General features: G+C 48.0%; 6 protein-coding genes across 6 annotated transcripts; 3 read left to right on the top strand and 3 right to left on the bottom strand.

Moving 5' to 3' along the window:
* Positions 1 to 464: 464 nt before the first annotated feature.
* On the top strand, positions 465 to 2,079 carry F4813DRAFT_384214 (uncharacterized protein; the record flags this gene model as incomplete). Its single annotated transcript, XM_049246051.1, has 5 exons — positions 465 to 678; positions 770 to 1,158; positions 1,233 to 1,399; positions 1,452 to 1,665; positions 1,720 to 2,079. The coding sequence occupies 5 exons, from the start codon at positions 465 to 467 to the stop codon at positions 2,077 to 2,079; spliced, it is 1,344 nt and encodes a 447-aa protein (XP_049104595.1).
* Positions 2,080 to 2,217: 138 nt separating this feature from the next.
* Positions 2,218 to 3,203, bottom strand: F4813DRAFT_4700 (uncharacterized protein). The gene is made up of 5 exons (XM_049248528.1): positions 2,864 to 3,203; positions 2,724 to 2,779; positions 2,513 to 2,667; positions 2,443 to 2,457; positions 2,218 to 2,382 (listed from the first exon to the last, which is right to left on the bottom strand). The coding sequence occupies exons 1-5, from the start codon at positions 3,073 to 3,075 to the stop codon at positions 2,356 to 2,358; spliced, it is 465 nt and encodes a 154-aa protein (XP_049104594.1). The 5' UTR covers positions 3,076 to 3,203; the 3' UTR covers positions 2,218 to 2,355.
* A 1,434-nt stretch (positions 3,204 to 4,637) lies between these two features.
* On the top strand, positions 4,638 to 5,045 carry F4813DRAFT_384212 (uncharacterized protein; the record flags this gene model as incomplete). The annotated part of the gene is made up of 1 exon (XM_049246050.1): positions 4,638 to 5,045. One exon carries the CDS (start codon positions 4,638 to 4,640, stop codon positions 5,043 to 5,045), a length of 408 nt encoding a protein of 135 aa, XP_049104593.1.
* A 356-nt stretch (positions 5,046 to 5,401) lies between these two features.
* On the bottom strand, positions 5,402 to 7,463 carry F4813DRAFT_341291 (acetyl-CoA synthetase-like protein). The gene is made up of 5 exons (XM_049241288.1): positions 6,864 to 7,463; positions 6,777 to 6,801; positions 6,670 to 6,706; positions 5,752 to 6,620; positions 5,402 to 5,681 (listed from the first exon to the last, which is right to left on the bottom strand). Exons 1-5 carry the CDS (start codon positions 7,376 to 7,378, stop codon positions 5,577 to 5,579), a joined length of 1,551 nt encoding a protein of 516 aa, XP_049104592.1. The 5' UTR covers positions 7,379 to 7,463; the 3' UTR covers positions 5,402 to 5,576.
* A 433-nt stretch (positions 7,464 to 7,896) lies between these two features.
* On the top strand, positions 7,897 to 10,008 carry F4813DRAFT_341286 (uncharacterized protein). The gene is made up of 3 exons (XM_049241287.1): positions 7,897 to 8,712; positions 8,776 to 9,539; positions 9,657 to 10,008. Exons 1-3 carry the CDS (start codon positions 8,097 to 8,099, stop codon positions 9,750 to 9,752), a joined length of 1,476 nt encoding a protein of 491 aa, XP_049104591.1. The 5' UTR covers positions 7,897 to 8,096; the 3' UTR covers positions 9,753 to 10,008.
* Positions 10,009 to 10,414: 406 nt separating this feature from the next.
* F4813DRAFT_4458 (uncharacterized protein) lies at positions 10,415 to 11,975 on the bottom strand. Its single transcript, XM_049248500.1, has 2 exons — positions 11,726 to 11,975; positions 10,415 to 11,671 (listed from the first exon to the last, which is right to left on the bottom strand). The coding sequence occupies exons 1-2, from the start codon at positions 11,775 to 11,777 to the stop codon at positions 10,524 to 10,526; spliced, it is 1,200 nt and encodes a 399-aa protein (XP_049104590.1). The 5' UTR covers positions 11,778 to 11,975; the 3' UTR covers positions 10,415 to 10,523.
* Between the last annotated feature and the right edge of the window lie 38 nt (positions 11,976 to 12,013).

Below are 12,013 nucleotides of genomic sequence, written 5' to 3'. Positions count from 1 at the left end.
CCTCCCTCAGCAGTGTCCGTCTTTCCCAAGTAAACTATCCCCCATCAATCAAATGCAGTAGTAATCAAGGCCCTACTACGTAGAAAACTCCAATCACAGGCGCCTGGAGACATAGTTTTAGGAGACACCGCACCAAGGGCAGTTTCAGAAAGCTCTGACAAGTTCCCCCAAACCCCCCGCGTTGATAAAATCGTGTAAAGTAACGAAAGAACCATTGGCCATTGGACGCCGTATGCACCTCCCAGGATTACGCATGTGTTATGCCACTCTACCGTTCTACAGAACCTCAAATTGATGAAGGTCATCTATAAGTAATCAATAGGCGATCGTCTAGGTTAGATATCAGTGGACAAAGAGGGGAGCAAGGCAGGAGGGGTTCATCCTATATTTCTCTCTCTTTATTCCATTTACTTTGGAAAATCCACGGCTTACAGTCAAGGGTTACTCTAAAAAAAATCGGCGATATGGAAACCCCAAAGATACCGGCTCCGAGAGACGAAGGTGAAAGGGAGGTCCTCGAAAAGCTAATTGCCATTCGCGACCAGTTGCAATTACGCAAACTCGACCGCACGACCTACGTTCGGACCCAAGATGTCATGATTTTATATGACCAGACCATTGAGCAGGTCAGAATCCTGAACGAGGTTAGACATGGGAAGTCGGTCGAAGAGAATAGAGGTACGACGGCATTATAAATTGAGCAATCCTAGCTACCCGATCAGCTGTCTTATTGAGCTATCGTAACTAATTCATACCCTGCCTTATATAGTGGACAGAGTGGTAGACAGCTGTTTCCAATTACTATCACTCTTTTTCATGACTATCGGTCGAAACAATGAAGCCCCTGCCGCCTATGCCCTGACTTCGACTATCAAGCGACTCCTAGACCATCTGGCCGAAGCCAACTTATTCTCTGCTCGGGATCTCGAGAGTATGTCCCAGACGCTTGTGCATCTATCGGAAATAGCACACAACTCCGCCAGCACGAAGCCTTCGCCTTTACTTGAGACCTTGATTGTGCACCGGATAGAGCGATGCCGCGCATCGTTAACAAGCCTACAGAAAAGGATCGAGGACATTGCAGAGCCATTACGGCCGACCGCGGACAGACTCGTCTCTATAATGAGACAGATGGCTATAATCAATACCAAATCAAAGGTAAATACTATCCCGTCTGAGTCTTCTTTCTTCTTTTCAGCGCAACATTATCCTCTGCTAATAATTCTGTTTAGTTCACACCGTCGGAAATATATAAGCGAGAGGCGGAGCTGAAAGAGATTGGCGAGACACGGAAGGACGGGCAATTCCTCGACGCTGATGGTAATGTTTTAAAAGGTAGCGAAAACGTCTCGCTGTTGATAGATCGATGTTTAGACTATACGAAAATCGTCCTCGAAGGGTGTGTTGTCCAGCCGCATCTACTCGGGTATATTCACTAACGCTATGTCCAGAAACGGCCAATTTCCTGACAAGTGGAAGCCAGTTTACGATGTACTCGTTGGCATTAGAAATGACCTTGATAAGCTGTCTTTGACTCAAGCGTGGTCACTGCGAGAGACGGACTTGTACGACTACCAACGACAACTCGACAGGATCGATGAGAGCAGAATAAATGGAAATTGGGTGGACGATCAAGGGCAACCAGCTGAACTCTATGTCCAACGGGTGCGTTTTCATTCCAGTAGTTATAAATATAATTTTTGGCTAACGATATTTTAGACGCTTCTTTACTTAATTCGAAGGAGCTACGGTTATATCTATCATCTTATGATATCGTCAGAGCCGGTTTCTGAAGCCCTGTTGCCGATTTACAATCAACTGCAGACGTTAAAGCGTTGTCTCGTCGAGGTAAAGAACAGCGGTGGCGTAACATCGGTTAGGGAGCTTTACCCTTATAGCATGAAGCTACATTCGATCGACAATATGAAAATTGACGGCAAATTCATGGTCGGGGAAGATATTCCCGAAGGTCAAGGCAGTGTAGCTGAATTGCTGGCCGAATGCTTCGACCTGAACTACGAGCTCAGAGTAGCAGCAGAGGCAGCGACAGAAACCCCTCCATCAGAGCAGGAGTCATGAAGTGTTTATATTCAGAGTTTGCGATGCAATTATAGAGTGGTGGTTCATCTCATCTGGCTCGGCTAATGTATTCTTTAATCTTGCTTTGTAATTATTAACTTCTGGAGACGAGGCCAATGCCGCACTTTTTACTACAAGCAAGATACGTGCAAGTAACGGGTATAGGCCTACAATGAATGTAGCCATCAACATTCTAAATATCGACATGAATTGAATATATCATAGAAGACTTCAATGTTTATAATGCGTCTAGTCTAAACATTCGGAATCTGAAAATCAGGGGAACCTGAACGCATACTTGGCCTAAGAAAGTTGTTTAGTATCGTTAAAGGAGTTAGATAGATGTATGGCATATGAGCTTACCGCTAATATTAGAGCCTGGAGTTGACTGTTAGCCGTCTTCTGTGTCCAGTGTTTGCAAGAATCAACATACCTTCTCGGTATCCCACACTCCCGTCCTGGTATATATGTCTTTCTCAAGGATAGCCCTAACTTCTTCCTTCGACTCGGCAATAAGCACTATTGTGCTGCCGTACCAGTCGAACGTAGCGGGGTCCTCGCTTTCGGGCTTGTCGTTCAAGACAGCGCCTTGAGGAAATATTACTTGAATACGCCAAGAAGCATTGAAGACTCGGGGATCATACCTCCAGTCTTGAACTGCTTGGACTCGACGTACGGCTTCAGGCCTTCGAAGTGTTGGCTGGAAAATGGGATTCACGTGTAAGCCCCAAAATAGTTAGTTGGTGGTGATGGTGGTGGTGGTGGTGTATTGGGCCAGACTCACGCGCGCACTTCCAGCCTCTTCTCTCGGGTTCCCGGCTTGTCGGGCACAACTACAAGCCATTCGCATTTGCCCGGCGGCGGAGCCGTAATAGACGCCATTTGGATCTGGACGGGGCTACGGAATAATCTAGGGATGGTGGTTACGGTGGTGGGTTGGACTCGGACTAGCGCTGGCTGGAAGAGTCGAGGAAGCGATCGGAAGCGAAAAGCCATATGGGAAAGAAAAGGGGGGTAGAGGGTTATATCCAACAGGCTGACTTAGAGACTACCTATATACTTCTTTATTACTTACCGTATGTCTTCAGTTGGGCCGGTGTCGTGCTCGATAGTTGAGCTATCTACCGGCATTTTGAACCCCGAGGTAGCGACAATAGGTGGCAGTTGAAGGGCGTACGACGTGTGGAGTAACGATGAGTAGGCACATGTAATGTAGGTATGTAGTAACTACATAGATAAGATACATGGTGATTTATAAGAGTTGACATATAAAAGAGAGGTACCGTGCTAGATCTAGGTATACTATTGCCCAAGAAGATCTAGTCTTGTGTAACATAATCGGCAAATTCATGCATGTGCCGTCACCGGCGAACCCGCCCCTCCTGCCAGTCGTTTTATTATTAATGTTCTTCCCCCGCTACATAAACTTAGGTACATACCTAGGTAAGGTTGTACATAATGGTTGGACAATGCAATTATTACATAGGTACGGCACAGCTTCTTTCCGAATTCATCATTGGTCTTCCCCAGCCAACCAGCTAGCTGGGAAGTTCGTGGTATGTGCATACATACATACAAGGGAGCCTCCCTTGCTAGCCTCCATCTCGTGTGCACATTCCTTATTCTATCTCCCGTACAGTCATATATACCTACCTATGTACCTACTATGGAAGCACACACGACTAGACAGGCCACGAGACTCATCGCGGGCGGCTGAAAAAAATTCCTCTTTTTACCGCTTCTCCCTTGGCCTTCCGGCCTTCTTTCGCCTCGTTCCATTATTTCGCTCCTAGCTCGGAAATGAGTCAATATCGCCCGGTTTCTGTTCGAATGAGGTCGCCTCATTATCGTCTACGACGCCGTTCGGTTCGGTTCGTTTGTGCTACACACATATGTACTATTTACATACTATTAGTCTAGGCGTTTGCTTTTTTAGTATTATTGCTATCAAAAATCCAAATGCTCAATGGCTGGCCAAGTTGCCAAGACGATGATCTAGGATCTCGCCTAAGTGGGGGAAGAACGCCCTCTCGTTATGAGGTAGGCGGGATCATATGTCAGAGCTTGGGGTTATCATCGGCGTTGCAAATGTGTCGTCATGGCTAGTTCTCCATAGCCCACCCCAGGCCACCATGCCACCATGGCAGCGTGGCAGCGTGGTCCCTGGAAATGCCATAACGTTCGGTCTTCGGCGGTCTGGATACCCCTAACAAGCCGCGCCAGGGTGCAACCCTCCAAAACTTCTCCAGGTATCATGACCTGCTATTAGTAGAATCCGGGGAGCCTCGGCAGGTTCGTGAGCTATTTTGTTTAGCTTTTAAGTCTGACCCAATTCCCTTCTTGAAGGGGGTTGCACGTTAGAGAGACACATGTTCCCATGTTCCCATGTTAAATCATCACAACTCATCTAACCTAGTCTTTATCTATCAACATACCTATCAACATACCTACCTAACTAATAAGTAATTGCTCCTACGCTTAACTACTTGGAAGCCAATTCATACTTTTACACATCCATACGTCACAATATTAGCTTGCCATAGCTCCATATGAGCGTCATGCTATCCCTACATCTTCAAAGAGAATCCCAGAGGTGGGCAGCTCAACGCCAGAGCTACCCCGCACCCCTCTCCTTCGACGGCTCAAGCAGCTACGAGGACAGCGACTGCGAATCAGTCTTCTCTAGCAGCAGCAGCAACAGATCGGGGTGGTCTTCTGTCTCGAGCGAGGCACCCGACGACGAGCCGCCGCCGGCAGCCTTCGAGCAGCCCCGAGACTCCAACGGAGCCCCTATCACCATTTACACATCCCTAGAGCAAGCAGTAGCCCAGAGCACACAGATAGCCGAGGCGCAAGGTCCCAGGCGGCTAGTCACACCAGGCAAACTATACGAGAACGAGGAGGACGACGATGAGATCATCGAGTGGGCGGAGGAGAAGGACGGCAGCGTTATCCCCGTGAGCTGAAGGAAGGAGGGGCAGGGGAAAAAAAAAATAGCAAAACGCCAAGCTCGAGGTGTTTTACAAGAGAAATTATACTGCGACAGCATACATCTTGGCGCAGGCTTGGGATTCTTGGGATTCTTGGGTTTTTATATTTTTATCCATCCAGGCATGATGACCCAAAGGGAGAACGGCGTTAGGAGGTCTGCAGCCGACAATATGCAAAAGCGGGCAACGCAAAGCCATACAAGTTCGGAACGGGCTGCAATTGTTTTTGTTTTAAATTGAGGACGGAATGAGTTATTAAGATACCCCCAAATATAATAAAAAGACTATCTCGTCTCTAATATAGCGTTTAATTGGCATTGACCTACATTTGACCTACATTGCATCTTGGTGAATTTATATTTATCCCTTCGCCCTCTGTCGCAGTATATATATGTAACACCCCTTATCCCCGTTCATCCGCTCATCCGCTCATCCGCACATCAAGGCTTATGTTTAATCTCGTGTTACATAGCTATAATAAAAGCAAACGTCATTCTGTTACTGAGATTATAGCTTCGCCTTGGGAGATTCCTGCTTCTGCATTGTCTCAGCCACGATGCGTCTCTGGATCTTCCCTGTTGCTGTCTTGGGCATGACCTCGGTAAAGTAGATCTATCATAGTTGATTAGCCTCTCTTTGTGGCATGACTACCTACCTATCAGAAGTACTAGAACGAACTCACCTTCTTGGGCACCTTGAACTTGGCCAATTTCTCGTTAACCCAGGCTCTCAATTCGTCCTGTTCAAGCTTGGCCCCGCTCTTGAGTACAATTGCGACACCGATATCCTGGCCGTACAACTCATCAGGGATGGCAAAGCTTACGGCCTCCGAGACAGACGGGTGTCTCGTTAGCACGTTATCCAACTCAATTGGGCTAATCTTTTCGCCGCCTTTGTTGATGAGCTCCTTGATACGGCCAGTAATGATGATATATCCGTCCTCGTCCTTCTTGCCTTGGTCGCCGGTGCGGAAGAAGCCGCCTTTGGCGAACGCTGTTGCGTTGGCGGTTGGATTATTCAAATAGCCTTTGGTCACGTTCTCGCCCCGGATACAGATCTCGCCCTCGGTGCCTTGAGGTACCTCATCGCCAGCGTCGTTGAGAATTTTGACTTCTACACCCTGACCTAGCCCCACCGTGCCAGGCTTTCGCTTCGCCGGGGGTAAGGGGTTAGATGTCATTTGGTGTGCAGCTTCTGTCATGGCATACGCTTCCAAGACAGGCGCCTTGAATTTCTCCTCCAGCTGATGAAACACTGTCGGTGATAGAGGCGAGGAGCAAGACCGGATGAAGCGAATCTTAGGCAGAGGACTTGGAGCAGAGTTCCTGAGGAGGATCTGATGTATCGTCGGTACGGCAGTATACCAGTTCGCCCCGTAGGTAACAAAATCTTGCCAAAAGTCCGAAGCCGAGAATTTAGTTGGCACAATCATGGAGCCCCCAGAGTACAGAGGAGCTAGAAGAGCACAGAGAAGACCGTGAACATGGAACAGCGGCATAACTAGCATTGTCCGGTCTTGCGCAGTAAGCTGATACGTCGACTGAATATTCTCTACGGTGACTATTAGCACCGCACTGCTTGACCTAGATTATTGACTCACTCATGGTTCGTGTCAAGTTGCGATGCGTCAATGGAACCTGGCTAACAAGTTAGAGAGCAGACGCAGAAGCAGACGCAGAGAATGCGCCGGGTTGATCAACAACGTACAACTTTAGGCCTCGACGTCGTGCCACTATAGCAACATGTTAATATTCATGTCGACACCGCATCGTATTTAAATCTCCGAAGACTTGCCTTGTGTGTAAGACTAATGCGACATCATCTGGTTGTGACCGCAGCACGTTCTCTTTGGCCTTCCCCTTCAACTGGCCGAAATCTTTAACATCTAAAGCCACCTCATTCTTCGCATTGTCCCAGTAGCACTCGGCGATTGCGGCATTGAACTTGCGCGCAGCCTTGACGGAGGGCGCATTGGCTTCATATGCGCCCTTAGGAACAAGCACGATAGCAGACTTAATGTCTTCGATGTAAAACTCGAACTCGGTCTGCTTATAGGCCGGGTTTAAAGGCGCGGCGATACCGCGCTGCCATGAGGTGGCAAGGAACGAGACGATGAACTCGTATGAGTTCGCCGTCGCTATCGATACCGGAGAACGGTTGGTGATTCCGATGGCGGCAAGCTTGCATTGGAAGGAAGAGCATTCGGCTATGAGGTCTTTGTACGTTACCGTCAATGGCTTCGGTTTCGAGGGTATTATGATGGCGACGGACGAGTCTACGCCATTGATGGAATTCTGCAGGGTGGCCATGTCGAGGTTCTATCTATCTATCTATCTAGGTAGGTAGGTAGGTAGGTAGGTAGGTAGGTAGGTAGGTAGGTAGGTAGGTAGGTAGTTAACTGATATAAACTGCAAGGTCGTCTGTGGTCGGGATAGTTATTGTATTCAATTGCTAGAGACAGTCTATGTCCATGTATGATACAAAGAAACAAGGCGATGCTAGAAAAATAAAAATGGATAAAAGCAGAGGAGAAAGTAGAATCACGTCGTAATAGGAGAAAAAAAGCTGTCCAGCGTTGTAAGTGCGAAACATACGATAAGCATTGACAGTGCAAGTTTGAGGTTCTTGCCGTTACGTATTGTACAATACATCTAGGTAATCGTTGCTGCCGTCTCAACCGTTCTCCAGTACTAACAGTACCCAGGTACCTATAGCTTCCTCTATCCAATTAGTGCCGATGACCTGATAATTAGTGGGCATGGCGATATGAAACCCCTGTAAATTTAGAGAGCTTCTAGCGTTAACTTCACATTAGCTTAGGTACAATACCTAAGGTACCGTACCTACCTACCTATACGTAAACTTATCAACTTACATTTCATAACTCACTTTTTCAACCTCGTGAAATAGGCTGAGGGGCATACTTAGTTGTCTGAGTTTACTTATTGCTAAACAGGTCGCACACTTAGTAGTCTCTCTGAATAAGCTTCATATTTAACCTAAGGAGTTACCGCCAAAGCCACAGACATGGCTGCTCAACAGCCGCGGGCAGGCCTATCCTTATACGCCAACCTTCTCGAGCCCGAAGGCGACTCATCCGCTTCCATATCCCGAGGTCCGGTAGTATCGCAAGAAGCGCTCGATGCCGTGAAAGAGCAAGAAGCTTCCAAGAAGACTATCGACCCTGCTCTTCGCTTTCAGCCACATCCACAGATTCGCCGCCCCCAACCGAAAGCCCAGAGGCCTAAAGCCAGCTTCCCAAAAGCGCCACCTCTTCCCAATGCCTCCAATGTCGCTGGCGCTGGCGCTGTCGCAGCTCTGGCTCCAGCGAAGAGTAGGCTAGCCGATTGGGTGCCTACTGAAGAAGACGAGTATATGTACGCGACCGTCGAGAGGAGAGCACGAGGTGGACGTAAGAAGAAAAAGAAGAAGACTGAGGATGTGCCTATCGAGACGGACTGGGATGAGATATATGACCCTTCGAGACCTACAAATGTAGACGAGTACCTACGAAGCGAGGAGCGGGTACGTGAGGTACGAGAATGGAAAGACCTGCTTTATAAACATAAGCGGCGCGACGATGATGACAATGAGAGACGTGGTAGCTGGGATAGCGAAGAGGAAGACTCAGCGCCAATGCAAAGTGAGTTGACGCGCCTGATATATCTTTGCGATCGCAGCCTGCTAATATATATAACTTCGATAGATCAATTCGCGCCGCCAGATTCTTACTCTTTCGCGCCGCCGCCGCCATCACCCCCGCGGGCTTCGTTGCCAGACGACAAGACTGGCGACGATGCCTATGCGCGCCGGTTAGCTATGTCCCAAGGCAACATACCTCCGCCTCCGCGCTCGCCAACACCGCCGCCGCCTCCACCATCAATACCTCTTGAGCCAGAGGACGCAACGATATCCCGCGCGCCAGTGCGTTACACACAACCGGAACCACCTGCGCCGCCTGACCCAGACGCCATGGACGAAGACGAGGATGAATACGTCCCTCCCGAACCCAGCTCTGAAGAAGCTCCCGAACAGCGTGGCGGTCGATCTCGTGAGAAAGGCTTCGCCGCACGACTCATGGCTAAGTATGGGTGGTCTAAAGGTCAAGGTCTAGGTGCTGAGTCCAGCGGTATCTTACAACCGTTGCGCGTCGAGGTAGAGAAGCGGAAAAAGAAGTCAGACGCAGAAGGTGGCGGATGGGTCGGTCCTGGCGGACGCGGGCGCATCATCGGCTCCAAAACTGGCGCAGCATCCCAACCTGAGAGTAGCATCGGTTCCATGAGTAACGTCGTTGTTCTGCGGAATATGTTAGAGGGCATGGAAGATCTTCAGGCCGAAATAGAGTCTGGGTTAGGACAAGAAATCGGCGAGGAGTGCGGTGATAAGTACGGGCGCGTCGAGAGGCTGTACATTGATATCGAGGGCCGGCGAGTATATATCAAGTTCACCGACCAAGTCTCCGCCTTAAGGGTAAGTCACTTATCCCCTTCCACTTGGAACATCTATCCCATCCCATTTTCTACCGAGATACAACATCCTCTACTTATCGAAGATCGGGGTTTGCTAACAGTAGTAACCACCCTACAGGCAGTAAATGCTTTAGACGGCCGCATATTCGCCGGCAACACCATCCAGCCTCAGTTCTACGACGTGGATAAATTCGAACAGAAGATCTACGAATAATCATTTTCAGAATATGAAATCTCCCAATGGAGTGTTAGAGACGCTGAAAGGGGGCTCTAGAACCCGTATTGGCTAACTAGAAAGCTACCGCAATAGTGTTCAGGCAATGGTATCTAAAGATTGCAAGCTTGATGTTATGTAAATCAGACTAACGTTGCTCTTCGTGATAAAAGTAATGGTCGAAATCCAATCGTAGGTGTAAAATATGTAACTGGATGGGCATGGATAGACATAATTATCAAGTTAAGTATAATAAGACGGCTCTAGGAACCAACACCAAGGGAGCAAGATCAAACAATATCCAAAATACTGGAATTATTTAACTATTAAATATGTACTTATGGTAAATCGTAGCTTCGTATTACGTACGGTATAGTATGAAGCATTCGGATAATGGGAACTCATACTGCTTTAAGACCAAGAGTAGGACAATACCGTTATTCAGACCACAGTACACTCATTATGCAGCCGTGATAAAGGCACTCGGTATAATCGAGAATATTAACGTCCTGCATAATAATACAAGACGGCAAGCAGAGGAAAATAACAGATAAATTCACCAGGGTATTTACAAACCCGCTCACAAAACCATATCACAATTTGACAACGAAACCATCTTCCAAGTAGCACATGAATCAATATTAAGTCTAGCGGTTCCTTATACGTAACCCCAGTTGCAAATTGCAACTCCTCAAATCACAACAGGTTTTTTGACACTTGAAAAAAGAATGTTGGGTATGCCGCCATGTTCCGCCCCAAAACGTCCATTTATTACAAGAAAGCAGCGATAGCGCCGCTAAGAGCAACCAAGGCAGCAAGACTGGTAGAGACGACATTGGAGGAGGCCGCGCTTTTCTTGTCATCCGTGCTGTCGGAGCTATCGCTGGAGGCGGAAGAAGTATCGTTGTTAGCATCGGCAACCTTGCCCTTGCATTCATAGTGACCCTGAACGACACCACCGTCGAGGCTCTTCAAATCGCTGCAGGAGTCGTCGATGTCCTCAGTGCTGACAACTTCAAAGGCACCCTTCACATCCTTGAGGCCAGGGAGCTCGACTTGAGTGAAAGAACCTCGAACCTTAACGGCACCGCCAATTTCGTTTAGCTGGCTGAAGCCATCCAGCTTCTCCAATGCCGTGTTGTTGGCGACAGTGAAACCACCACCGATGCGCTTTAAAGAAGGAATTGTGATGTTGGTGAGTTGGGGGTTGCTAACAAAGGACAAATCACCGTCCTGGATTTCAGTCAGGTTGGCGGCGTTGAAAGTCTCGAAGTAGTTGGAGTCAAAACGCATGGAACCGTTAACAGTGTGCAGAGAAGGAACCGAGAAGGAGGTAACGTTGGCAATGGTCATGTTGGCGATCCACTCCAAGTTAGGCATCTCCATGGTGAGGTTAAGACCGTTAGCAGTGACGTATAGAGTGTTGCTCAAGCTCTTGATGCTGGAAGAGAACTTGGTCAATCGTCGGTTGTTGTTGATGTTCATATCAGTAAGAGATTGGACGTTGATGCCGTTGATGCTCTCAATGAAGGTATCAGCAATAACAACACTCTTCGCCTTTGTAATACCGACGGTTCCGAAAGTAGGCTCAGGCAACGAGTTCAGAGTGGACCAGTCAATGGAGCCAACCTCGTTAAGCTTCGGGAAGTTGAGGGTAGAGATGTGGGTAGCGTTCTTGAGAGCGAAGACACCTCCAATGGTTACCAAAGAATCACTCCTCAAAGTAGCCAAAAGACCGTTGTTCTCGGCCCTGAGATCACCACTAATCTCCGTGAGCTTTCCACCAATGTCGATATCGGGTCCAGCATTCCTGTCGATAATAACATCACCGTCGACTGTCTCACAGTTGGAGATTTGGGTGGCATCAGCAGCTGATCGAATTGTCGCAGTCGGGCCATCACAGCCTACACCAACAGCACCTAATTATTCTTATTAGAGAAGAGAACCGATTTGGAGCGCAACACATGACTCACCAGACACCATGCTGAGCGCCGCGGCGGCAGCTAATAATTGCTTGCAGAACATTTTGTTGGCTATTCAGAAAATTGTTAGTTATGGTTGGACGACGTAATTTCAAAATGTAGGGTTAGACAGAAAACATGTTCAAGAATCAATTATCCGGACTTAAATAGTCGAAATCGTTCGCTGCTCGAATTATATCCAAGTCACAGCCTGACAAAGCTCGACTGTGAAATGACGGGAAACGCGTAGTTCATCCACTTGTCGCGGATTCATCAACGCTCGACCTAGTGCACTTGGTG

Source organism: Daldinia decipiens, assembly GCF_022478715.1.
Source record: "Daldinia decipiens strain CBS 113046 unplaced genomic scaffold F4813scaffold_1, whole genome shotgun sequence".
NCBI lineage: Eukaryota > Fungi > Ascomycota > Sordariomycetes > Xylariales > Hypoxylaceae > Daldinia > Daldinia decipiens.
Note: the sequence above shows the minus strand (reverse complement) of the source record. Positions and strands in the feature narration are given on the sequence as shown.

What these genes read in the sequence shown, in the direction of transcription:
- F4813DRAFT_4458 (XM_049248500.1), bottom strand. Translation starts at nt 11,777, where the DNA reads ATGTTCTGCAAGCAATTATTAGCTGCCGCCGCGGCGCTCAGCATGGTG. An exon ending in GGCGCTCAGCATGGTGTCTG is followed by an intron (nt 11,672 to 11,725) that starts GTGAGTCATGTG and finishes AAGAATAATTAG; the next exon opens with GTGCTGTTGGTGTAGGCTGT.
- F4813DRAFT_341286 (XM_049241287.1), top strand. Translation starts at nt 8,097, where the DNA reads ATGGCTGCTCAACAGCCGCGGGCAGGCCTATCCTTATACGCCAACCTT. An exon ending in AGACTCAGCGCCAATGCAAA is followed by an intron (nt 8,713 to 8,775) that starts GTGAGTTGACGC and finishes TAACTTCGATAG; the next exon opens with ATCAATTCGCGCCGCCAGAT. An exon ending in ACCAAGTCTCCGCCTTAAGG is followed by an intron (nt 9,540 to 9,656) that starts GTAAGTCACTTA and finishes ACCACCCTACAG; the next exon opens with GCAGTAAATGCTTTAGACGG.
- F4813DRAFT_4700 (XM_049248528.1), bottom strand. Translation starts at nt 3,075, where the DNA reads ATGGCTTTTCGCTTCCGATCGCTTCCTCGACTCTTCCAGCCAGCGCTA. An exon ending in AAGAGGCTGGAAGTGCGCGC is followed by an intron (nt 2,780 to 2,863) that starts GTGAGTCTGGCC and finishes CCCATTTTCCAG; the next exon opens with CCAACACTTCGAAGGCCTGA. An exon ending in CAAGCAGTTCAAGACTGGAG is followed by an intron (nt 2,668 to 2,723) that starts GTATGATCCCCG and finishes TATTTCCTCAAG; the next exon opens with GCGCTGTCTTGAACGACAAG.
- F4813DRAFT_341291 (XM_049241288.1), bottom strand. Translation starts at nt 7,378, where the DNA reads ATGGCCACCCTGCAGAATTCCATCAATGGCGTAGACTCGTCCGTCGCC. An exon ending in GCATTAGTCTTACACACAAG is followed by an intron (nt 6,802 to 6,863) that starts GCAAGTCTTCGG and finishes ATGTTGCTATAG; the next exon opens with TGGCACGACGTCGAGGCCTA. An exon ending in CAACTTGACACGAACCATGA is followed by an intron (nt 6,621 to 6,669) that starts GTGAGTCAATAA and finishes TAGTCACCGTAG; the next exon opens with AGAATATTCAGTCGACGTAT.